This window comes from Cryptosporidium andersoni (genome assembly GCF_001865355.1).
Source record: "Cryptosporidium andersoni isolate 30847 chromosome Unknown contig_4, whole genome shotgun sequence".
NCBI classification, from domain to species: Eukaryota; Apicomplexa; class Conoidasida; order Eucoccidiorida; family Cryptosporidiidae; genus Cryptosporidium; species Cryptosporidium andersoni.
In genome coordinates this window covers 1-25,285 of record NW_027122847.1, presented here as the reverse complement: position 1 = coordinate 25,285, position 25,285 = coordinate 1, and the positions used below count along the sequence as shown (strand labels likewise).

General features: G+C 27.3%; 12 protein-coding genes across 12 annotated transcripts; 5 read left to right on the top strand and 7 right to left on the bottom strand.

Annotated features, from left to right (window-relative positions):
• Positions 1 to 169: 169 nt before the first annotated feature.
• On the bottom strand, positions 170 to 1,762 carry cand_001620 (uncharacterized protein; the record flags this gene model as incomplete). Its single annotated transcript, XM_067210410.1, has 1 exon — positions 170 to 1,762. The coding sequence occupies one exon, from the start codon at positions 1,760 to 1,762 to the stop codon at positions 170 to 172; it is 1,593 nt and encodes a 530-aa protein (XP_067068317.1).
• Positions 1,763 to 2,160: 398 nt separating this feature from the next.
• On the bottom strand, positions 2,161 to 2,895 carry cand_001610 (PRP38 family protein; the record flags this gene model as incomplete). Its single annotated transcript, XM_067210409.1, has 1 exon — positions 2,161 to 2,895. One exon carries the CDS (start codon positions 2,893 to 2,895, stop codon positions 2,161 to 2,163), a length of 735 nt encoding a protein of 244 aa, XP_067068316.1.
• Positions 2,896 to 3,319: 424 nt separating this feature from the next.
• On the top strand, positions 3,320 to 4,126 carry cand_001600 (uncharacterized protein; the record flags this gene model as incomplete). The annotated part of the gene is made up of 1 exon (XM_067210408.1): positions 3,320 to 4,126. The coding sequence occupies one exon, from the start codon at positions 3,320 to 3,322 to the stop codon at positions 4,124 to 4,126; it is 807 nt and encodes a 268-aa protein (XP_067068315.1).
• A 267-nt stretch (positions 4,127 to 4,393) lies between these two features.
• On the bottom strand, positions 4,394 to 4,912 carry cand_001590 (translationally-controlled tumor protein; the record flags this gene model as incomplete). The annotated part of the gene is made up of 1 exon (XM_067210407.1): positions 4,394 to 4,912. The coding sequence occupies one exon, from the start codon at positions 4,910 to 4,912 to the stop codon at positions 4,394 to 4,396; it is 519 nt and encodes a 172-aa protein (XP_067068314.1).
• A 307-nt stretch (positions 4,913 to 5,219) lies between these two features.
• Positions 5,220 to 5,927, top strand: cand_001580 (NUDIX family protein; the record flags this gene model as incomplete). Its single annotated transcript, XM_067210406.1, has 5 exons — positions 5,220 to 5,331; positions 5,396 to 5,444; positions 5,503 to 5,563; positions 5,631 to 5,682; positions 5,776 to 5,927. 5 exons carry the CDS (start codon positions 5,220 to 5,222, stop codon positions 5,925 to 5,927), a joined length of 426 nt encoding a protein of 141 aa, XP_067068313.1.
• A 185-nt stretch (positions 5,928 to 6,112) lies between these two features.
• cand_001570 (uncharacterized protein) lies at positions 6,113 to 6,739 on the bottom strand (the record flags this gene model as incomplete). Its single annotated transcript, XM_067210405.1, has 1 exon — positions 6,113 to 6,739. One exon carries the CDS (start codon positions 6,737 to 6,739, stop codon positions 6,113 to 6,115), a length of 627 nt encoding a protein of 208 aa, XP_067068312.1.
• Positions 6,740 to 7,146: 407 nt separating this feature from the next.
• Positions 7,147 to 7,545, top strand: cand_001560 (uncharacterized protein; the record flags this gene model as incomplete). Its single annotated transcript, XM_067210404.1, has 1 exon — positions 7,147 to 7,545. One exon carries the CDS (start codon positions 7,147 to 7,149, stop codon positions 7,543 to 7,545), a length of 399 nt encoding a protein of 132 aa, XP_067068311.1.
• A 1,346-nt stretch (positions 7,546 to 8,891) lies between these two features.
• cand_001550 (uncharacterized protein) lies at positions 8,892 to 11,528 on the top strand (the record flags this gene model as incomplete). The annotated part of the gene is made up of 1 exon (XM_067210403.1): positions 8,892 to 11,528. One exon carries the CDS (start codon positions 8,892 to 8,894, stop codon positions 11,526 to 11,528), a length of 2,637 nt encoding a protein of 878 aa, XP_067068310.1.
• A 786-nt stretch (positions 11,529 to 12,314) lies between these two features.
• On the bottom strand, positions 12,315 to 15,791 carry cand_001540 (uncharacterized protein; the record flags this gene model as incomplete). Its single annotated transcript, XM_067210402.1, has 1 exon — positions 12,315 to 15,791. The coding sequence occupies one exon, from the start codon at positions 15,789 to 15,791 to the stop codon at positions 12,315 to 12,317; it is 3,477 nt and encodes a 1,158-aa protein (XP_067068309.1).
• A 366-nt stretch (positions 15,792 to 16,157) lies between these two features.
• cand_001530 (uncharacterized protein) lies at positions 16,158 to 18,689 on the bottom strand (the record flags this gene model as incomplete). Its single annotated transcript, XM_067210401.1, has 1 exon — positions 16,158 to 18,689. The coding sequence occupies one exon, from the start codon at positions 18,687 to 18,689 to the stop codon at positions 16,158 to 16,160; it is 2,532 nt and encodes an 843-aa protein (XP_067068308.1).
• A 152-nt stretch (positions 18,690 to 18,841) lies between these two features.
• Positions 18,842 to 22,574, bottom strand: cand_001520 (uncharacterized protein; the record flags this gene model as incomplete). The annotated part of the gene is made up of 2 exons (XM_067210400.1): positions 18,842 to 19,513; positions 19,899 to 22,574. The coding sequence occupies 2 exons, from the start codon at positions 22,572 to 22,574 to the stop codon at positions 18,842 to 18,844; spliced, it is 3,348 nt and encodes a 1,115-aa protein (XP_067068307.1).
• A 560-nt stretch (positions 22,575 to 23,134) lies between these two features.
• cand_001510 (ribonuclease P MRP protein subunit POP5) lies at positions 23,135 to 23,634 on the top strand (the record flags this gene model as incomplete). Its single annotated transcript, XM_067210399.1, has 2 exons — positions 23,135 to 23,282; positions 23,369 to 23,634. The coding sequence occupies 2 exons, from the start codon at positions 23,135 to 23,137 to the stop codon at positions 23,632 to 23,634; spliced, it is 414 nt and encodes a 137-aa protein (XP_067068306.1).
• Positions 23,635 to 25,285: the final 1,651 nt, after the last annotated feature.

The window sequence follows — 25,285 nt, the reverse complement described above, 5'->3', positions numbered from 1 at the left end:
AAATTAATAATTATATAATAGAAATATGAATTACTATTATTAATATATCCCTTAAAATATTTATATATTTAGTATTTAGTATTATTTCAAAGAAAAATATCAAAGAAAATTAAATAGATAATTTAAATATATCCCATTATAACTAAAATCTTAAATATAAATTATTAATTTATAAGATCTCTATTAATTCTTCAAAATGAACACTATAATTTCTAACAATATTATTATTGTCATTCATTGCTAAATGAATCTCAGTTTTCTTCTTAAAAAATTCTGTACATTGAAATAATATATAATCTATTGAATCAGCTTTTACATGCCATCTACTATTTAAACCAATTATCTTCATTATTCCAAAAAGACATCCTGTAGATCCTTTTATATTTGAATCTAAAGGTAATGAAATCTTTTGATTAAAATTATTCATAAATATCTCTATTTGAGATGAATCAACAAATACTCTAACTAATCGAAAATTAGAATTTTTATTAAATGTTTCTAAACTAATCTTATTCTCATTTTCTGGATGTAGTGACAATAAATTCCCCATATATAAATTTTCACTTGTATATAAATCATTTGAATTTCTTAATTCTAAAATAAATGATATTCCATCATTTTTTGAATCCATATTTATTTCATCTTCACCTTCAGCATCCATATCAGTAATAATTTGTTGAATATCATCATAATTTTTCTTTTTTAACTTTTTATTCATACCCTTTTTTCTCTTTATTTTAGTTGAATCAATAAATAAATTACCTAATATTCCAGGTGGTTTCATATTATAATCACGCCATATATACCAATAACAACTATAATCATAAGTATAACAAGATTCTCGATGAACAAATGCAAAAAAACTTAAAAGTTTATTCATATCATTATTTTCAATTGCATTAATAGATTCAAGATATAAAGATGATATAACTTGTTTAGTTATCTCAAAATAATTAGCCATTTGAATCTTAATACTATTTTTATGTTTTTTATTCCAATTATTTAAAGGTTTATAAGGATAATAATGTTTTATATGAGATAAATCATTTCTTATATCAATTAAAATATCTCCATTTTCTATTTCTATTCTATTATTATAATCATCTAAACCAACTTCTTGAAATCTTGATCTTAAAAAATACAATCGGCAATCTGTAGATGAATCACATATTTTAAGATTATTCCATTCTATAACATCATAACATATAAAAGTATCTATTGTATAATTATAAATACCATCTAGTATTGTTAATCCACTATGTTTAAATGGTGAAATATCAATTACAAAAATAGTCCAACCATGTTCATCACGAATCTCACAATATCCATTGGCATATATAAGAATACAACGAATTCCTATAGTTATTGGTGTTACTAACCATTCACCTGGTGTATAATTTTTAATGAATGTATCCCAAGTAAAAAGTGTTAAATAATTATATTTTACAAGTTCAGATGACCATGTTAAAGCTAAATTCCATTCTTTAATATATCTTGAATTTTTTTTAATTATCTTATTATTTTCATTTTTTAAATTATTTTCTATTAAATTTCTTGAAGTTATTAGACTTATCCTTTTTTCATTTAGAAACATTTCACGTCTAGTTTTTCTGGATTCATTTAACATATTTCTTAAAGATATATCTATAGCTGATATCTCTGTATTATTATTTCGGATAAAATTGTCACGGAATTTATAATATTCATAATATAAGGATTGATGATCTTGTTTTCTATGTTCCTTATTTAATTTTAGTAGCATATTAGATTCTATTTTTAATTTTTTATATTGAAACTATATATTAAAAATATATATATTTGACACACAGAGAATCCTTTATTAAATTTAGATTCTGTTTATTTTTAGGTAATCTTTTTTTTTTTAAAAAAACAAGGAAAAAAAAAAAAAAACTGTGCTATAAATGAGGCGGGTATTGTCAGGAACAACTCCCATGCTTAAACAGTAGCCTAGAAGTGATTATTAAATAATAGTAAAAAAAAAAAAAAATTTTAATTTCTTTCCATTTCTAAAATTTATATATATGTATATATATAATATACATACTTAATATATATCTAATACATTATGTCATTAAAATAAGAGTTACATATAGAGAAAATATCTTAAATATTATTTATACTTTTAAATCTTAAAATGATCTATTTTAAAGGTTTTATCCCAAGATCCTTCCTTAATTTATTCCATTCTTCAACAGATAAATTTATTTCTTTTGAATACCTATTTATTTTATTGGGTAACAAATCTTTCTGTTCAGGGGATTGAGAACGAGAAAGTGATCGATTACTCCTACATACTTTCTTTTTTCTTATCTTATTTTCAAGTTTCATTGGAGTATATTTAATATTTGATTCCCTAGGAAATTTCAAAATACCTTCTTTAACTAACATTAATCTTTTAGGTAAATATGGTAAATCTATATCAAATAGTACATTATCTCTTAAACATTTATCAATTAATTCATCTATACATAAAATATAAAATGAACCATCTAAATCTCGACATTTTAATTTTCTATAATCTTTATATAAAGGTTCCAAATTTATATATATATCTTTTGGAGATGCTACTAAACGCAAATATATTATTCCTAAAGCAGTCAAATATTTAAATTCGGGATTAGTAATATATTCCAAAATAATATCTAGTGATGGTTGGATCTGTAATAGTTTGACTAGAAGGCATAAAAATGTGCAAGGTCTTCTTTCTGGTCCAAAAGTACTACCTACATAATCCAATTGTACAGCTTTATCTAATATTGTCTCACTATCTAAACCAAAACATTCACTTTTCCAATATATACATGAAAATACACGATTTCTAAGAATTGAACTAATTAAAAATAATTTCCGAGTATCCCCAATTTGTTCAATCATTAAATTATATTTCTAGATTTTATTAGTAATGATAATATCTATAAATCTGTACCTAATTAAGGAATACTTTGGGAAATATTACATAAAAATTGGCGCCAAAAAAAAAATATTTAGTATTACCGTTGAGCGTTTTTTTGTTAGAATCCATGCATATTTGTATATTTTTCAATATAACTAAAAAAAAAAAAAAGAGAGAAAAAAAATTAATTGAATAATTTTGATGATTTATATTATAAAATATTTAAAATAATTAAGGGAATTGCAATCTTTATTATATATTATAAGAGAAATATTAAGAAAACTGTATTTTATAAAAAAATATCAAGTATTAGGTCAGTATAAGACATTATTAGGACGTACATGTCTATTTTAAGAATGTTATTACAAGGTTTTAGTGGTTATTTTAATATATATAATAAAAATAATGTCTTTAAAAAAAAAAGATGAGAAATTAATTATTGGAATAAAGTCTGTAATTGAAGTTCTCGTATTTATAAGTCTAATTACATCATTATTATATAATAATTGGTTCAATGGAAATGAACCTGGTATAAAAGTAATTGGATCTTTATCAAATATTTGTTTCATAAGTAATTCAATAGAAAATTTGGAAAATAAGGAAAATATATTAAATAATTTCCAATTAATAAAACATTCATCATTATTAAAGTATATTATTCCAATTATTAAAAAAAATTTAAGTCAAAAATATAAGGGATATAAAGATTCACTAATATATGAAGAGTTTAATAATTTTACAAATTATTCTATATATTGTTGTATAGAATATAAATATGATAAAGAATTATTTGATAATATTTTAATATTTGGTTTTTCTATAAATTGTTCTATATATTTATCATTATTAATAACAATAATATCATTAATAACAAATATATGGTTAATTAAAAAAAAACAATGGAATTTTAATGAAGTATTTATTCCAATAATAGACTTTTTAAACTTTTTAATAAGTTTTTTTACAATTTTAAAAATTTCACATATAATATCTCCAATAATAATGTTATTAATTAATAATGGGTTTTCAGTACATTTATCAATAAGTTTTTTTATATATTGTATAGTACTTGGTATATTATTTGCAATATTTTCAATATCTCTTGGTACTTTCCAATATAGATTTGAAAAGGAAAAAAGGAATGAAGATATTAAGAATCAGATAGAACGTCTTGAAGTTGCAGATACTTTATTAAAGATAATAAGTCATTAGTTAAACTTGATAACTTCTTTTTTTTTTTTTTAATTTTACAAATTTAATGATCTCTAATATTGATTTATATTATTTATTAAGATATTTACATTATAACTTTTATAGTACATTTTCTTAATTTTCTTAATTTTCAATTTAACAAATTAATTAAATATCTAAAAGAAAATTACTATTTAATAACTTGGTATCTAATTAATACTATAGTTATTATCAAATAATTCATATCTACATAATTGCACAAACTTCAAAATATCAATTTAAAAGAATTCAATATCTTTCTTCTTTTAATGAATCTCTAAAATAAATAAATCTAGGAGCTAAATCACCATCATTATAGTAACCATAAATAATAATACCTTCACAATCAAGAGATGGGCCAAGATAAAATTCCAAATCATTAAAACGTTCTAATAATACCTTAACAAAAGCTTGAGCATTTTGCATAAATTTTTCAACTCTATCAGGATTATTTTGTTCAAGATATTCTTTTAGACGAGAAACATAACCTTTAATGTATAACATATATTCTTTCTTTGAAAATGGAGTAGATTCTAATTTAAAAGCATCAATAATATCATTAACTGTTTCTGCATCAGTAGTGCCAATTTCTACTTCACCATCTTCTGTATTATGTGAAATTCCATAATCTTCAGAAGCCTTTAGGACCCGTTTGCTTTCAACTTCAAATGCAATATCCATAAATTCATCTCTACCAAAAGGAGCTAATTGCCTATAAGAATCAGATATAACCTCATCCCCTGTAAAAACGCATTTATAAACCTTCATTATTGCTGTTTAAGAAATTATAAAATTAAAAGGATATAACAAATATATAATATATATAGTATTGTCACTTTTTTTTCTTTTTTTTTCTTTTTTTTTTTCTAAAAAAAAGGAATAAAATAGAAAGGTAAAAATAAATTATTAGTAGTAATCCTTATAAAGGTTAGAAGACACATAATAGTTAAGTCATTGTAGGCGCGCCTATTTTTTTTTTTTATTTTATCGTGGCATCTTTTAGAATTTAATATGTTGATTATAATTATTAAGAGATCTCATTTCTCTTTTTTTTTTTTTAAAGAAAGAAATAAAAATGAGCGATTTATTAGCTGCTGGAATTATCTTATTTATACTAGATGAATATCATATACCAAAATTTTTACTTTTAAGATGTTCAAAAGGAAAACACTGGTCTCCACCAAAGGGTAAGAAAATAAATGAATTTATTATTATGTAGACATTTTCCTTAGTTAAGGTTTGTCCTTATAGGCCATTGTGATGAACATGAAGTTGATAACTTATTAACCACAGCATTTAGGTAAGAGAAATTTTTTACATATATTTGTATAGAATATTGAGTTTATGTAAATTATTAGAGAAACATATGAAGAGACAGGTATAAAAAAAGATAATATTAAAATTTATGATTTTGAAAAGGTAGTATTGTAATAACTTCTTTTTTTTTTTTTTAAATGTTATTCTTTAATATTATCTTTTTTTACAGGAAATACATTATAAAGCATGGGGAAGAAATAAAACTGTAGTATATTTCCTTGGTATGTTATATATTTATTTAATATAAATAAAAGAAATAAATTCTGATTTTGCATATCTCTTAAAATTTAATTTTAATATTTAATAATTTACAGGCGAATGTACAAATACAACAGTTGTATTATCTCATGAACATGATCAATATACATGGGCTTACATCGAAGAAGCCAGATCTCTCATTGAACATGAATCTTTATTTGAAATATTTATACAAGCATTAGAAAAACTTAATATTGAATTTAACTAGTTATTAATCACTTTATATACTTTTGTATATCTGATGTTATAATCAAATATATCTTTATTTCTATAATATTTACATAATGATAATTATAATTGTCCAGTATTTAATCCCAATATTAATATATATTATTCATATTATACTTAATATTATTAAAGTAAATATTTATATAACTTAATAATAAATAGAGGTCACCTTCTTCCTCTTCCACCTGCTTTAGATTTCCTGCTTACCCTTGTAGATGTATTATTATCATTATCATAATCTAAAGAATTTATAACAGAATTATATGTTTCTTCATTATAATGAGAATTAGATATAGTATTTGTATTTGAATCTATAATTGATGGATCAGTAATAGATTCTTTACATGAAGTATCTTTACTATTTTTACCATTTTCTGAAATTAATACACCCGGTTCTGGAGATGGAGCTGGTGAAACACCAGTATAATGATTTGAATATTCTGAAATCTTTTTTAATACTAGAAATGTTCGAATTACTTCTACAGGATTAATTTCCAAATTACTAAAATGTTCATTGATTTTTTTACAATAATATTCTTTATCTTTCAATATATCTAAATTCCTAATTTTTTCATCTTCACTAAAGAATGCTACATATCTTCTAAAAAAACTTGGTTCAAACTTAGTAAAATCTACAGGAGATTTATATATTTCATTATTTAATCCAATATTATTATTAGATCCAAGAATATATTTATTTTGTTCATCCTCTAGTTTAATTGGCACTTTATTTTGGATATTTTCTTCCATCTTTTCCTCCACAATATTCATTTTAACATCATTAAATTCCATTAATAATGAGAATCAATGTTTTCTTTTGAATATTATAAAATAAAAATTTAGGGAAAAGTGTAATCTCTTGTGTATTTTGAATTTTTAAGAAAATAGTTTAATTATTTCGCGCTTAAGCGTGATTATTCCCCTCTAAATAGACTTTCATACTGTAGTAAATATAAAATAACTTATCATTAATATTTTAGTTAAAGTAATGTTAAAAGGAAAAGTTATAATTACATTATTCAGTGATTAAAATTAGATAATACTTTTTTTTTAATATCATTGATTTTGTTCTTATGGAGAAGTTTTATAGATCTAGGTAAGATATAATATTAAATTTATTGAAATCTTTATCTAAAAAAAAAAGTAACTTTAGAAGAATTACAAAGAGAATATAGAAGAATATATGATTTAAGCAAGTAATGAATGTGGATAAACACGAACTTCAAGAGATTTTAAGATCTTTAGAAGAGATAGGGAATGATAAGATAAAATTACAGGCACATCAACTATTATTAATGCTAAATCCTGACTTATCATCTAATTTAAATAATAATAGATCATTTGATAATATCTTAGATATGTCTGAAGAACAATTAAATCAAAGATTAATTTATCTTGATCAAATTATTGAAGAGAAAACAAAGAAATTATCAGATATTAGAGATGAAACTCAAAGCCTAAATATAATTATTCAACAGTATAATATACCACATTCAATTCGCAATATGACTTTAAAAGAGCTTACTGATCATTGTATTAAACTAAAAAATATAATGGAAGATTTTTTAACAGAGCTTGGAGATTATAAAAACGTATAATTTGGAATTATGAGTTATCTTTTTTTCTTTTCATAATAAGATAAATACATATTAAAAAGTGGCCATAATACACAATTAAAAATACAGTTATATATATATACTATTACATGAAGATATAAATTTAAATCAATATACACAAGAATCTCTTCTTTATATGATTTTACTATTTGTCAGACCTATATATATTCTTAATTATCCAATCTCATCATTATAATTCAATATTATTTTTATCTCACATAAATACACATTGACACACATAATATTTCTTTCATATTAGAATCCCTTTTATTTAGAATATATATTCCTTATAAAAGAAATCTGAAATATCTCATTATAATTAGTGTTATCATTAATTAGTTAACTAGTATATCTGAAATTGATGATATATATATATATATATATATTGACTTAGAATAAATAAAAAAGTTTTGTATATATATATAATATAATATAGAAATTCATTTCTTCTTAAGACCTTTATACGAACATCTTATTTTCGTGCTGCCCCTCCTGATATATAACTAACAGGGGATGTCTTTTTAATCCCGCTTAGAATTTGCGTCTCGTCTCAGATTCTGGAATCAGCAATGGACAAATTACCAGTCACAGTATCTCATTAAACCGGGCCCTGGGGGGTAATTAGTAGACATTGAACTACTGTATAGAAGTAGTGGATAATGGAACCCCACGCTGCTTGTTATATAAGGTTATTGGAGTATTTAAGGGAGATCTTTGTGGAATATATGAAATATCACGTAAATGTCTATAGATATTTGACTAGTATAGTATCTGTAACTGCGGATGGTTACAACTGACCCCTCCAACATCCGAATGGGTGTTTAGGATTGCTGGGGGCCACAGTTAATGACAATCGACCATTTGACTGGATGAATGACTGGCTGATTAATGACACAAGGGGGTTAATTGACAAGATATATCTTTAATTATTTCTTCTGATGAAGTAAGACTTACCCCTAAAGATATTGAATATTATTATAACGCAAACTAACTTTGTTTATTTTTGAATGCTTTTTATTTATTTATTGCTTTAATTATATTTTCCAATATTAAATATATATGCAAGATATTCTTGGTAAGTAAGAGATAAAATAAAGGTTTCACACACAAATCGTCTATTTGTTCAAAGTACAATATATTACTCAGTATATTATTAATTGACATTTGACTATTCTTATATATAGTGATTTCAGAGCTTAACTGATTACTTTGACTATTCAATTTGAATTATTTGGTTTACACAATTGTATTGTTAAAAGAAATTAATTTTGTTATTGCTACAGTCTCTAGGTTGGTCTAAAGTTTTATATTTTTCTCTAATTTTGGGAATGATTATTATTCATAATGAAAGTAAAGAGGCTTTTGTGGAAACGGAAGAGGTTAATAAATTATCATCATTATCTCTAGATGGGGAATCTGTTGATACTTGTGTGGGTCGATCTGAACCACCATCCGTTGTTATTACACCTACAGGTGCTAGTAAATGCAATTCTATAGATGATGTGACAACTTGCACAACAAATGGTAGTGACTTGATGACTCCTATTGAGAATGGAAGTAATATTAAGCGACCAAGAATTGATGATTCAGATAAAGCTGTTACGATTGATAGTCCTGTGATTAAGCAAGATGAATCTTCATCTGAATCTATGATAGAATCACAATATCTAAGATTCCAAACTATGAATACTCCGAATACACCAGGAAATTCATTACTTCAAACACTATCACCTCATATGCTAGTAATGGATCCAAATTTCGTACTTTCTACAAATGCTTTATTACAGAGCGGACAATATGGAGCAATTAGTGCTGCTCTAGGGTCAACTATTGGAACTTCACCATCTGGTATTTTACAAACTCCAGGATTAAAGTCACAAATAACATCAGAGGATCAGGCTAATGAAGGGGGGTTTGAGATTGCAACTAAATTTACTGCAATAAATCAGGGTGATAATAATGTAGGCAGATTTATATCTAATATAAAAGGAAACCATCAAAATAGTGATACATCTGCTATTACTTCAAAATCTACTACAGCCTCAACTTCACCAATAAATCAACATAGAAATTGTAAAGAATCTAATGAATGTACAAATAATAAACAGTTATATTCTCCTACAAAACATTTATTTGATGAATTATTGCAACTTGCTGCAGTTTCTTCTGGTACTGCTTGTAACTCACAAATACCTCAACTAGAACATAATAATATTCAACACATACAGAATTTTAGCTTTGTTCCTATGCATACTGGCAATAGTTCTAATGGTGATAGTATTAATGGAATATCTCCTTCATTAACCCCCTCATCTCCAAATAATAATCCTGTAATTTCACAATTACTTTCTAGTCAAATACTTTCTAGCCCATCTCTACAAGCTACTCAAGCACAGTTATTGACTAATCCATTTTTATCTAGAGCATTGGGACCAAATTTTAATTGGCCAATGGGATCTAATAATTGCAATCCTATGAATAACTCAAATGTAGCTAATACATCTACACTTGCAGCATTTCTAGCTGCAACTTCACAACAAAATAGTACTTTAAATAACCCAAATTTTACTAATAATCATGTGAGCCGCTCTATAAATGGAAGTCCAAACTCAATATTACTATCTATGCAATCTACAACTCCGTCTGATGGATCAACTTGTGATAGTTCTCAATTTTCAGTTAGTAATAATGGTACATCTACTACACCAATGATACGTATTACCAATGCAAATAGTCACAATCCAAATACAACACAGAATAGTTTGGCATATTGGCCTATAAATAATAATATTATGGCATTATTGAATTCGGGAGATATCCCATCTACTGTAACTGCTCTTAATAGTAACTCCTTGAATTTACATGGTTTTTTACAGTCTCCCTTCTTATCTCATACACCTCGAACTGATGATTCTAGAATAACTAGAAATATTCATGATATGACTTCAGTACAAAATTCACAAAATCAAGCAAATTGTATGTCATTACTTGCAGCTCTACAATCAAATATAGATCTGACAACTTCTAGTCCTGCAGCTCTAGCTGCAGCAGCTACTGCAGCGCTTGTTAATGCTACTGGTAATTCATCAGCAAACTACTCTATCATCAATAATCAATTGGAGTTTGATAATAAATCTATTAATAAGAGTACATCTAGTTCCTCTTTAAATAGACCTAGTCATTCATCATCACGCTCAAGTACTGCTACATCTTCTGTAACTGCAGCAGCTGCAGCTGCTTTAGATCATTTGGATGTTGATTGGGATAGTGTTGGTTTGAGAGAAGCTGAATTAGCTGCAATAGAAATTTGTAAAACAGCTAGTAGTTTATTTGAAACTACTGATGAAACTACTCCAGTTCCAAACAATCCTTCTGCTATTGGGGAGGCTATATTAACTGCTTCTCAGCTGACAATTTCAGCTAGGGCTATGTTGAAGTTTGTAAAGAGTTTAACACCGACCCAATTAGGAATTAATTGGCATGCTTGCACTCAACGTTTTTGTGTTACATATACTACAAGGGATGAACAAAATCCTAGAAGCTGGACTTTAGGTGCTTATTCTAATGGGAAATTACACTATAAGTACTTTGGCCCGAGATCTTGGACAATATTGGGACTTAAAGAAGCTTTAAGAAAAGCATTTAAAGCTAGAACATCTCTACTTTTAGGACAGGGAATTATTGAAGAACCTGAAGATACTGGGCTTAGTAAGGAGGAGCTAACATATCACGCTAGACAACTATTACAACAATTACGTGATTCTTTGGGTGTAAAAAAAGGTAATGTTCATAAAGGCCTTTATATATCATGGCATCCTAAAACAAGGAGATTTGTAGTGGCTCTTAAATCTTGTGATAGTGGGAAGACTATATACAAATATTTCTCTCCTAAAGAAAGATCAATTGAAGGAATTAAAACAGCCTTATTAGATGCACATCAAATGGTTGTAGCTGCTTGCCAGTAAGCATATTGAGGAGATCTTGTGAAGTGTTAATTATGCAGGATTTACTAAGTACTTTAAGTGATTTATGTAAGTAATAATAAGTGGAGCTATTTTATAATCATCAAGAAGGTAATAATAGTTTAGGAGCAAAAATGACCGAATTATGCAACTAGCGAAATAAATAAACACTAAATATTTACTATTGGTCAACTATAAAATAAATGTCAAATACATATACTCTTTCTATACTGCTTCATATTTCTATCAGGAAATATTCATCTATATTATTATTTGTAGGAAAATTAACATTCCTAAAGAAATTACTGATTAATATTACCATCAGTATTGCAGAAATAGAAATCCACCTTGTTAGTGACTACATATACTTTACCTATCATTATTAAACAAATTGTCAATTTATTTATAGTGTATTCATAGATATCTCACTACTGGGAATTCATGCTATCGGACTATATATAAATGCAATTCTGTGACATAAGCCGTATTGACTAAATAATATACACTGATTCAATTGAAGTTACATTTTCGACTTATAAATATCTTTGGTATTTATTATTTCTGACCAAATCTTGCTAGTTTTATTCTACCCTATTCTGTAATCTCCTAATTTTATTGCCTAGATATTAGGTGCTTTTTAGTTAGGTTTATTCTAACTTATTTACAAAGAAATCATTTGATATAGAATATTTGAGTGCTTATGAATTTTCTTGTGAACTAAGATTACTAATGAAACTGAACTAGTTTGAAGTTAATCTTCAAAGTTACTATCTAAAGTCTTCATTTGATTCATTCCAAGTTTGTTTGTTCCATTAAGTCAGAAGAAACATTTATATCCATAGATTCTTTATTAATAGAAGTATTGTTTAGTAAAATATCTTTGCAATCTTCTACAACAATCTTCTTGTTCCTTTTATTTCTAGGTTTTTTAATTTTCTCAGTAGAATCTTTCAATGCAATTGATGAGGACCGATCATTTTCATTTTGTAGGCTATGTATTCCAGCAGGTTCAGTTTGTGATATATCATAGTTTAAACTATTACTGTTAGTATCATTATTTATTGCACTCTTTCTTGATCTTTTTTTACTAGGAGTTCTTGTAATATCTTCAAAAAATTTATCAGATATTTGTAATGTAATATCAAAAGTCGAATTACTAGACATTAAGTTTTGGTCTTGTAGTAAATCTTGAGATTTCAAATCTTTTTCAGGAATTAAATCTGTATTATTCTTGGTAACCTTTTGTATAGCCTTATCTGTAGCTCTTCTATAATTGTACTTATTTTGTAATAGCCGTACTTGATTGAGGAAGAATCTATATGGAATATCTTTAAGCTTTTGGCCATTATACTGTATACCTTGAAAGCGTTTAAGAATGTATGTACGTATCATAGATTCAAGCCCTTTAATTCCATTAGCAGGTATTGTTTCTTGTTCCCTTTGTACAGTCTTTAATAGTACATTTGCAGAAGTTAGGTCTTTGTATACATTTCGAAGCTTGTTTATACCATAAATATAATCTAATAGTGCGATACCAAAATCAAATACCAAGTCACATGGAATAGTTTTTAAACAGCTTTGGCCCTCTTCCTTTATTGGTAAACTTGCAGGTTGTGTACATAATAAATTTGATTCTTCATGGTTACACTTTTCTACCCCTAACTTGACTTTATTAGTCGATCTTTTTATAGGAGTATCTAATATGTGCTCAAATTCAGAAGAACACATACTTCTATGCTGAGTATTTATAGATGATTCAGGTTTAGTGTCATTTAAAGAAGCTACAATATCATCTTGAGTTGTTATATCATATTGGCTTGTTTCTGTATTATTTCCATCAGCTGTTGAATAATACCTAGGAGTTGCTGGTGTGTCTTTAACACCTGAGTCTCTCATTTGATTTTGTGTAACTTCATTATTAACTTTATTATCTTCACTAATAAAGCTGCATGTCACTTGGTATCTTGAAGAATTGTCATTAATTTGAAAATTTTGTAACTTTTGTAAATTATGCAAGGACAGGGTATTCTCTATTTTTTCTAATTGATTATCTGAATTTTCTTCGTAATTTAAATTACATTCTAAAGTATTTTCACTATTTTTTATAGAACTTTCAAATTTCTGAGAGTCATTTATTTCTAGTTCATAAAGTTTTGAGCATTCCAAGTTCAGGTTTAAAGTACTATCAGTGGATAAAGTATTCATTTGAGATTCATGTTCACAAAATTTGCTTTTATTTATTGATGAATGAGTTTCATTATTTTTTATTTCCTTAGAATTTGATAGTGACGATAGTACTATTGTATTTACTCCTCCCTTAAGTAAATTGTTTGAGTTATTAGATATTGCAGAATTATAGACAGAAATAGCATCTAGTATACGTTTAATATACTCAGGAGACTTCATTTTAATACAAGGATAAGTCTTTATTGCCTCATATGCATTAAAATTAAATTGATATAAGGCTTCCTTATTGTGGCTGAGTATCAATCTCGCCCATTTAGAACGAAAATTGTCGAACTTTTGTAAAAGATTCAAAATAGTAGTTGAAATTCCATTACTTCCAAAAGCTCCATGGGTTTGTTTTTTCTTTAGATTTAAAGGTAAACAAATATATAGAGCATCCCATAAAATTTGTATCAGCTTAAAATCATATGGTGCAACTTCACTATAATCTGTATATATTGAAGAAAATAGTGATGGAATTCTACAAAGTATTGGATCACGCTCAATATTTGAATTAATAATACTAATGGGCTCATGTAACTCATGGAAAGTTGTAATTTTATCACACTTTACATTTCCATTTTTGTTATAATAATCTTTGCAATCTTTGTAAGCCCTCTGAAATGTCTTAAGCTTCTCTTCTAAAACCTTAAACCATTGTATAACCATCTTCGGTGTTCTATTAGGAAAACTATAAATCCCATCATTTAAATTGGAGGTGTTACAATTAACAGATTGCTGTGGTAAACTAGATGAGGATAAGTCTGTACATTGTAGTAAAGGTGTATTGTTTAAAGTCATTTTTGGAGAGTCTTGGATTGAAACTGGTATATTACTTTTAGATATATTACCTGTTGTGCTATTAATACTATTAGCACCTTTATTTGTACCACTATTTCCACTTTTATTTTTTTTTGAGGAGTAATTCCAGCAATCAGATCTTATCTGAATTAGTAATTTAGCAACAGGATTATTCAAAATATCCTTAAGAGTCCAATTCTCCTTTTTTTCTAAATTAACATAAGAATCTATACTATAATTAACTTGATTCTCATCGTCATATAAGATAGAACCCAAACTTGAAGTTGAAGCTCCATCATAATTTTGACTGTAATCATTCATTGGATTATTATCACATATAAAATCAGTGGGCTGTGAATACTCTACATGAATTAATTCCGAAGTTCGTGTAGATGTATTTGCAGAACTTTCATCATTATCTATTTTATTATCATACCTATCGTAAAGCTCTTCTAATGATAGCCCAAGATCATCTACAAGATCAGAATCATCAATAAAATCATCAAAAACATCATAATAGTCTTCTCTACTCCTTGCTCCTGCATTTCCACTAGTCATTGTCATTGGATTAAAGTAGTAATCACGAGGATCACACAATAATCCCTGCTTAGTTAATCTAGCAGACATATCTTGAACTCTTCTACGCAAAGCATTATCTGTACTACTTTGGATTTTATTTTTGTTCCTAGACTTTATTGTATTTAAAAAGCTTGTCACATCTTCGTAGGTCTTTTCTTCATTGTAATCCTCTTCATTATTACAATTTTTAATATTGCCATTTACATCTGTTATCTTAGTACTAGCATTTTCTTTAATATTTTCATTCAAATCTTTGAAATCGGAGTTTTTTGAATCAGATATGCAATCTTCCTTTAATATATCATCCCATAAATGACGAGTAGTATGCTTACTTTCTTCCTCAATATTCTGTATCCCATAAGTTTCAATACATAAATCTCTAAATGATATTATAGTAGGAATTTGTACATGAATTCCAATGTCATCTGTAACAGTGAATCTAATTGATTCCTTCAGAATGTCAATATTTAAAGCTAAACCACGGCGAAATTTAAAAGAGTTATTTACAGACATATGATCACTAAGCTCTTCTTCAACTATACTAGCATCATCTTCAGCAATAGGTTCCACATCAGGTATATTATCTTCCCTATATATCAAATCTTTAATCTTTTCAGTATCTCCTTGTTCCCATTCTATATTACCACTATCTGGATCCATTCTATACTCTTACTACAACTACAATATTATAGTTTATTCTAATATTGTTACACTTGGCGGTAAAACGTAACCAGCACAATTGAACTTAGACGAAAGTAACAAGTTAAAATATAACTTAATTAATCAAACAGTTAAGAACCTCTCATTTGACCTTTTTTTTCTAAATTAGTATATCTGGACGAATCAGTATATCTACAGAATCCATAAGTACTATGTTAAAGAGTATACACAAAGCTATTATATGTTGAAGTAGTATGAAATATCATCAATATCTTTGTGATATTTATATTTAAACACTAATGATCATTAATCAATAGCTATATACAAAGACCTCACAATTTCCTAACTAGTACCAAAATATCTTCATTATTTTGTGTAATCAGAAGTAGTCTGATTACCAACGTCACTAATATTGCTAACACTCACATCTTCTGACTTAAGATTAGAACGCAACCAACTATCTAACTTTCTCTGTTTAAATCCCTTCGAATTTTCATCATTATTTCCATCCATAGATAGGTCTTCACATTTATTATGAAAGTCTTGATTTAAATCTAAATTTTCCATACAGAAATCTTTATCTATAACCTCTTGAATTAAAGCAGAATTAAAACCACTATTTTCTGATTTAGAATCTGAATATAATAAGGGAGTAGTATAAAATTCTTCGTTCGGCTGTGAAAGGGGTATTTGAATTATATTTGAGTGAGTAACTACTCTATTTCTGTCTTCATTTTTCTCATACAGTGACTCTTCTTCAATATAATTACCCTGTTCAGTAGAACTAGAGTACCTTTCCAAGGGTATTGGAGTTTCTAGACTTTCCTGAGAAGCTGAATTATATTCATTCTGACCTCTATATGGAGCAGGATAACCTACACTATCTTGAGATGAACCAAAAAATGGAATGCTGCGTCTATAAGGAGTTTCTTCTACAGTTTCAAAATGGAAGTCCTTATCTACTGTTACAACTTCGCTATTCTCCAAAGATGTTTCCATAGTCGACTTATTAATACTTGTCATTGTAAGAAATCCAGTCTTCTTGGATTTTGCAGAACTTGAAGACGAGTTCATATTACTTGAGATATCACTTTCAGTACTATAATTTACACTTTCCTGACCTTGTTCAAGGCTATTTCTGGACTTAGGTATTGGTATTGAAAGTGAAGAAGATAATGATAATTGATTCATAAAGTCAGCATCTTCATCATAAGAGCTGCTAAAAGAGAAATTTTCGTTAGATACCCACTTTGAGTTCAGAACTTTATCAAGAGGTACCATATCCTTTACTATATCCATATTTATATCATCTATTCCTGATATATCATCACTCATGAATGGTGTCAAAATTTCTTTGTTCAATATTTTTATTAAATTATTGTTTGTACCAATTGCTAAGCATGGAGAGTGCTCCCCCACATTTATTAAATTATAAAAGCTATTTTCATGATGCACCGCTTTCATAGGTACCCGTGGCGATTCCACGGGTATCGAGTTAAATTGCAAACTTTTTTTCCAAGCTACACATTGAAATAAACATGAATTAAATTGTTCAGAACACAAAGTAGAAAATCTTAGTACTTTACTATTTTCTAATTTATAAATACATAATCTTGATCCAGAGTTAATTGGCGTGGCAAACCAAGATCCACATGAAGATAAAGAAGGGCGATGATTGTACTCTACATTTCTTGATGAGAGCTGTTCATTATAATCCATTGAAATACTTGAATTGCTTCCACTTTCTTCAGGGTATAAAGTCGCCAATTTCACAGAGTTCTGTAAATTTAACAACGAAGGTATATCATAAATTAAGGCAACACCGCGAGTTGTCTGAATTGCAAGTTTTTGAAAGCGTTCATCTCTATTCATCCATGTAATTCCACAATTTAAATTCTTATTAAATCTTTTACTAAGTTTATCTTTTACTTGAGGAGAAAATGTCAACAATGCCTTAGGATCTTTATTGCATGAAGATACTTTACGAATATCCCACAACTTAATTAGGCCATCTGTACATCCACTTGTAGCAATATAATAATTCCCATTTAAAAATGTCACTCCGCTTATTGATGTCCCCTTACTTTGTATAAGTAATCTTTTCTTTGAAGTACGACGTTTCTTTATTATAGAACTTGTACTAAATAAATCATGGATGTTATGAATCCCTACTAATTCAGATATTGGATTAGATATAACTTCATATATTTGAGATTCTATATTGTCATCTATTTCATGGTTTGTATTTATTTTAAGGGATCCAAGTCTTTTTAGGGCTTTATTAGAAAGAGTTCTATCATCATGAATATACAAAGCTCCATCATTCCCAACTGTAGCAATAATTGACTGATTCTGAGGTGCAAATGCAAATTGCTTAATCCATTCTTTATGTGCTTTAGTTTTCCAAATAGCTTTAGTATATTCAATATCTAATTTTACTAAGAAACTGTCTGTTGATGAAGAATATAAATAATTCTCTTTGGTAAAATTATTGCTATATGCAGGCTGAAATTTTATATCTGTAATAGTTCCATTATGAAGTTTCTTAGAAATGAGTAAATATCTATCCTGGGAAGTATTTGTATAATTGTTGGCTGTATTATAAAGAGACACATTACCAGAAGTATCTCCTATAGCAAGTGCATCACCATCCAATATTCTTTGTGAAAATGACATAACCAAAACATTACCATGGATATGATTAATTGTTTGAGTATATCCTGATATAAATTTATCATCTGTAATATTTTTTGTATATTTCAGATTAGTAAACTTATTCTTATAATTTCTAAACATGCCAAGAGCTCTTAATTCAGTTTGGTCTGGTAGACCATAAAAGTCGGAATATTTCAGTAGTTTTTCTACTTCTATATATTTCCTGAATACACATGGAAACATTCATACTATTTCAAGATACCTTTAATTTATTAACATTAATTAGCTTATTATTGTGTAGTTGGCACACGCAGGCTTGTTTTGAAATATTATTAAGTCTTAGCGGTTATTTTTACTAGTCCCTAATAAAAAGTGAATATATAAAAAGTGACAAGTCAAACTTTCTCTGTAACCTCTTCTTCTATATTACTATCACTATAAATGTACTTTTCTATTTCTGCTTCTTCATATATATGAGTATTCTTATTTTGAGAAGTAGATGTTTCAATCGGATGAATAAATGACTGTATTGAACCCCTAGTAGTAGTTCTATAATAATTGTTTGCAATATTACTGGGTATTCCACTTCCTATGGTTATCAGTTTATTTATAAAATCATTAACTTTAACAGATAGTACAAATCTCCGTTTGTTCCTAGTTTCTTTTTTAGGTGATTGACGATTTATAGATGCTAGATACAAAGCAGATAAACTTCGTTCCCCTGATAAAAATATCATAGCATGTCTAATTTGCCCATTGGACCATCGAAGTCCAAGATTCTTAACTAAGGATGTAAATGTTTGAAGATCTATACCTGTAGAAGATGTTGGGTTAATACCATAATTTACTTCAAGATAATCCAATAGTATAGAAACATCTAGATCTCCCATAAAATAATGCTGAATAGCATAATAACAAACAGAAAATTCAGCATCATCTAAATAATTATCTTTATCATAATCAAAAATTGTGAGAATTTCTTCAGCATGTTCTGCACAGTAATATAAGCCTTCAGATATTAAAAAGTACTTAATCGTATATATATCAATTGCCCAATTATTAATATCCTGCAAAAAAAAAGAAAAAAAGTTAATTAAGATATATTGAAAAACAGCCCATATATATTAGAAATAAGAGCTGTTAGGTTTACATATGATAACAGTAAAATTATTGTAATATGAAATATATATTGAATTTGAGTATCTTTTGTATATTGAAAATTTAAGGAATAATATCTTAAATAATTGTATTAGTTGATTCTGTGTAATGATACATATTTGTATATAAAATATTAATAGTTTCAATATTACTTTTAGTTACACCAATGATAGGTTTTGAAAATGATGAATAATCAAAACTTATATTATTAAAATATTGTGCCAAATATAATATGTTTACTTTTATATATAAAGTCTTCTTATCGTTATCATATTTCATTATAATTTAACTTACCTTTGTCTTAATTGGTACATTACTAATAAGATAATTCATTGTATTTCTACATTTGATTTGTAGATCCCAAGGGGCTGTTTTTGAAAGTAAACTATAATGCCTTCTTTGAATTTCTCTACATTCATCATTACCTTTTGTGAAACTATACATAAAACTTGCAAACCTTAAAGCTTCTGCAACTTGCAATAGACGTTCTATATTTTGACTTTTTTGTATATTTAAAACTTCATCCAATACAGCCTTGTCAGCCATTTGACCTACAGAAGTACACAAAAGTAGAGGATAAGTAATAAATACTAGACAAAAATGTTGTAATCCAAAAATAATCCAAATAGAAAATGTAATATAACGATGTTGATTATACCATAAATCCTTTTGTATGTATGAAAGATGTGCAACTATAGATATTAACAAAAGTTGTAGAAAATAAGAAGCCTGAAACCATCTTAATAGCAAATCTGGACCATTTCGCTTAAATAAAAACAAGTTATCATGAAGTGAAGGAGCTACAGTTCCACATAATATGAAATTCAAATATCTTTTAAGCCTGCAAAATAATGAAGAGTGTTCTCCTACACACATATCAATTTTATTATTTTTATAACGTGGCATAACTTCTTCATATTCAATTTCTTGTTGTGGTATACCAACATCTAAACTATATTTCAATTTTAAATATCCTAATAAATTTTTTGGTTGTAATTGATGTTTAATTATTAAAGATCTCAGCCAAATTATTAATGAGAATGCAAACAAGGTCATTGAGATTTGAAAGCATATCATAGGCTCTGAAAATAAAGACGAAGAGGAAAATATACTAACACCGTCGGTTTTACCATTCTCTTCATAATTATTTGTAAATATAGACCAAATTATTGTACCTATCAAAAGTAAAAATGACAAAGTTGAAATTGGAATTCTAATCAATGTTATAGCTTGAATCAATAGTTTAGCTCTGAGATATTCAGTAAAATAAACACCTGCTACTAAAGAAGTTGTAGGATCTGTCAAAGATACAAGCCATGAAGAATTAGGATCATCAAAAGAAGATACAGTATCACCACTCACTGTGCTACTGAAAGATCCATAGTTATAAGTTGCAACTTCATCCATAAAGTCATATCTTAAGGCTATAAAGTGAGCTTTAGAATATGTTAAAAATAGTTTATTTTGCCATATCCAAAAATTCTTCCAAATTCCAACTGCTTTATAATATATTTTTTTTACTAAACTGTCCTGAGACTTCATTATTAGTATCTTTTTTGACTTAGATTTTCCTGAAGAAATTAGTCCACTCTTTTTCTTCCTTCCTATAGATGACTTATCAATATCTAAATCAATTGTCTCCTCAAATTGGTTTAACACACCTACATCATATCCAATATCATTTATATTTGAATTCTCAAAATCTGTAGAGCTGTCGCTCTCTGTCATACTTGTATTATATCTAAGCAAAGGTAATCTTGTTTCATCAACAGTACTATTATCCAAGTTCTGGGATTTCTCATCCTTGTGTGATACAGATGTCACGGAACTTTTAATATCAATTGAAGCTTTCGAATTTCCTAAAATTGTTACTGGTATATTATTACATATCCCATTACTAGATCTAGAATAATCTCCTTCATCTACTTTCATCTCTCTACTTCTCTTAAAAATATTATTAATATTATCTAAAGCCTTAATTAGTGATCCTAAGTCTGTATCATCAGCATAACGAATCCATTTCTCCAATATTTTCACACAAATCGTAAAGTATAATACAAATATGCAGTACCAAACAAACATCACAATATTTATTATCATCACATCATTAAATCTTGCACTCAAATTTGCTGCTGTCCAACTAATAGATTCATGATTTAATGCATTTGTAATGTCTTCCTTCATATTATCAATTATTCCATAAGTATTCAAATTCTGGAGTCTTAGTAATATATTGCGTACAATATCTACAATTCTAGTAGTTAAGAAGCAATAAGATAATGCCAGTGCTACAAATATGCATGTTACTTGTCTAAAAACAGTATCCATTACTTCTTGAAGAAATGAATCCTTCTTATTTCTTATACGATTAACTATACAATCTCTAATAATCAATGTTGTTATTATACTAACTATGATCAATAAACCACTTAATAAGAAATATGTTGTTATTACTGATTTATCAATAGAATATACTTCTGTTGATTCTTCATTATGTTTAGATTCATCTGATATCTCAGTATTATTTACTGTTTCATTGTTTTCCTTCATTTTATTTAGATTCTTATATTTCCTAGACTTTTTTAATTTATTCAATTCTCCATATTTATGAACCTTTCTAGATTTTGACTTATTTCCATCTTCTCTCTTAGATTTAACTCTCATAGTTTCTTTTTCAGGTATGATTACATTATTATTAATATTATCCCTATTAGAATGTATTGTATCTTTAAAATCATTGTTATCTACTATATCAGAATTCTTATTATTAATAAATTCTGATAGTATCTTGTTATTTACTAGATTATCACTATCTACGAAATTTAATTCATTATCTTGAAATTCCAATTTACCTGTCAATATAGATTTATTAAAGTATGGTTCAAAACTCAAAATATAAGATATGTTATTCAATAATAAAGTAACTAACAAAATAGTTCCACCCCATTGAGCAGACTTCCTTAATTTCATCTTAATAAACTAGCTTCGAAATACCAGCTTCACTATGTTAACACTTTGTTAATAATTTGATCAATTATATTTAATTGTATAACAGCATTCACTTGTTAAAGGTAATATTATCATATAATATAAAACAGTCAAATTCCTATAAGTACTTGTAAACACCTTATCTTCACATTAACTTTGACAAGAAAAGCCAGAGTTAGTTGTTTAAACTTTAATTTATATTTTATATAATTTTCTTACAAACTTAAGAAATTTAAGTATAAAATGCAAAATATGACCCTGTGTGCAGCTTAAGCTATATATACACACATCAATAGGACTTATTCAATATAAACAACAATAGACAATGTTCTGTATTTGCATTAGACAATATTTATAATAAATTTTAGATAATATATAACCATTTCTAAATATTATATACAAAACTATGCCAATACTGGTGTTGCAGCACTGAGAAATAATCTCGCAAAAATATACCGCAAGTGTTTCAATAATATCACGTAATATTTCGATACCTTTTATTAATTTAGATTAGGGATAACAACTTTAAATTTAATTGGAATATGAGAAAAAAGAGTAGATGGTTTTTAGTCTCTGTAATGAGTGATATTTCATTTAATTGTACATTAAATGAGAAAATGTTACAAGACTCCTTTAGAAGTACATTAGAAGAGTGTTTTGGAATGTTAGCAAGTGTCTATAGTTTAAAGGGTAAGTTTAATATATTTCTATATGGTGTTCATTACTTATTATCTAATTTAAGATAATAAGATAAATTTGAATTAATACTTTGTTAGTTGTTTACTATAGTGCATTACTTGGGTATGCAATAATAAGATGTACAAGAGAAATATATAAGCTAGTTTGGACATGCATAACATTAACAAATTGCATAATTTCATTCCCAGTATCATGTAATGTAATTCATTGTGGCAGTACACTAAGGTGTTGCCAAAATGAGCTAATTAGATTATTTGAGATTGAGAAACTTGTATCGAACAATATAAAAGTAATAGAAAATGAAAAAGAGGAGTTACTTGGGATATTAGATGAGATTTTATAATTATATATTTTAAATATTTTATTTTATAAGTCCTGATAGGAATAAATATATTTACAATTTTTTTTTTAGATTATATATATAAAGCCAAACCTTATATATTTACAAGAAATATATAATACTAAAGGTATATACTAAATTGAATAAAATTATAATCTCACTGATTTTAATTATATTGAGACTGAACTGAATATTTCGTAATGACATTAATGTGAAGTATTTGGGAATATCTATGGAGAAGACAAGAATATCACTATTTTATTAAAAAAAAAATTAGAAAATTAATGAGCTATTTACTTATTTTATTAGTTAGGAAAGTTCACAATTTCTTAACCCTCCTGTTTATTAAGTGATATTTTATAAAACAGTAAAGTTACTTTAGTATATTACATTGGGAAATACTTTTTGTGAATTGAAACTTCACAATACTGTCAATTACTGACATTATTAGATTATGACTCATCATGTGATATATTTCGTGATACTCGGTTGTAATAATAAATTAACTTGTCCATCTCCTTGATTAAAACGCGATCTTAAGAAAACAGAGCGATATGTGTCATTACTAGGATATTATCTTGATTCAGGTATATTATCAAACCTTCCATCATCTATACCAAATCCATAGAGTGTAACATGAAATTCTTTCTTTGGTATCCAAGGAACAGCAGGAAGTGTAGTTGAGATTGCAGCATCTGGAGATTTTCTAGACTGGTGATCATTTACAGCAACTGAATCTGAAGTTTCCTTATCACTAGATGATGCTGACTTTTGAATTTCAAGAGCATGAGTAGCAGCTTCTAGTCTACGGGCTATAAAAGTTCCAATTCTTGAAGAAACAGAAAGTTCTGTAGACTTTTCGCGAAGTGTTGGACCAAGTTGTACAATCATCATAGTCATATTATCACAGCCAATTCCCTCACTTTCCACAGGATTAGGGGCCAAACACTCATCACATATCTCCTCACATATTCTTGATAGTTGAATACTACTAAGTGGAGGTAGTGGAGTAGATCCATCTAAACATGAAGATGAACAAATCTGTTCTTTAGATTCACGAGAATCTTTATTAGCAAAACATTCTCTTCTTTGTTCTTTAGATAAACAATTAAGTTGATTCTGATTCATTTGAAGAATCATCTTCGTTCTTACAATATCTACACACAACTGATTATCTACAACATCCCAGATTCCATCACAAGCTAAAATACAAAATTCATCCTCAGTAGTCAATGGTATAATTCGAATATCTGGAAATGCTGTTATCTTTTGTTCTTCAGGCTTTAAAGTTTCATCACTTTTGTATTGAAGATCTCCAAGAGTCCTTGACATATTAAGATTACCATCTACTCTTCCATTTTCAACAACACCATGAGCTCGTAATATACGGTCATTTTCCAAAGGTAATTCAGGTTTGTGATCATGAGACAAAGCTATTGCCTGCCCAGATCTACTTAAAACAGCTCTAGAATCTCCTGCGTTAGCTACAACTAAATAAGGTGTAGGAATATCTGTATCATTGGTAGGAACAAATACAGCTACAACAGCTGTAGTTCCACAATGTTCTGGACTACAAGTACCTACATCACTTAAATCATCTAGATAGTTATCATCTTGCTCAATATCTTCATCTAAGTTCTTGTTGTCAGCAGGA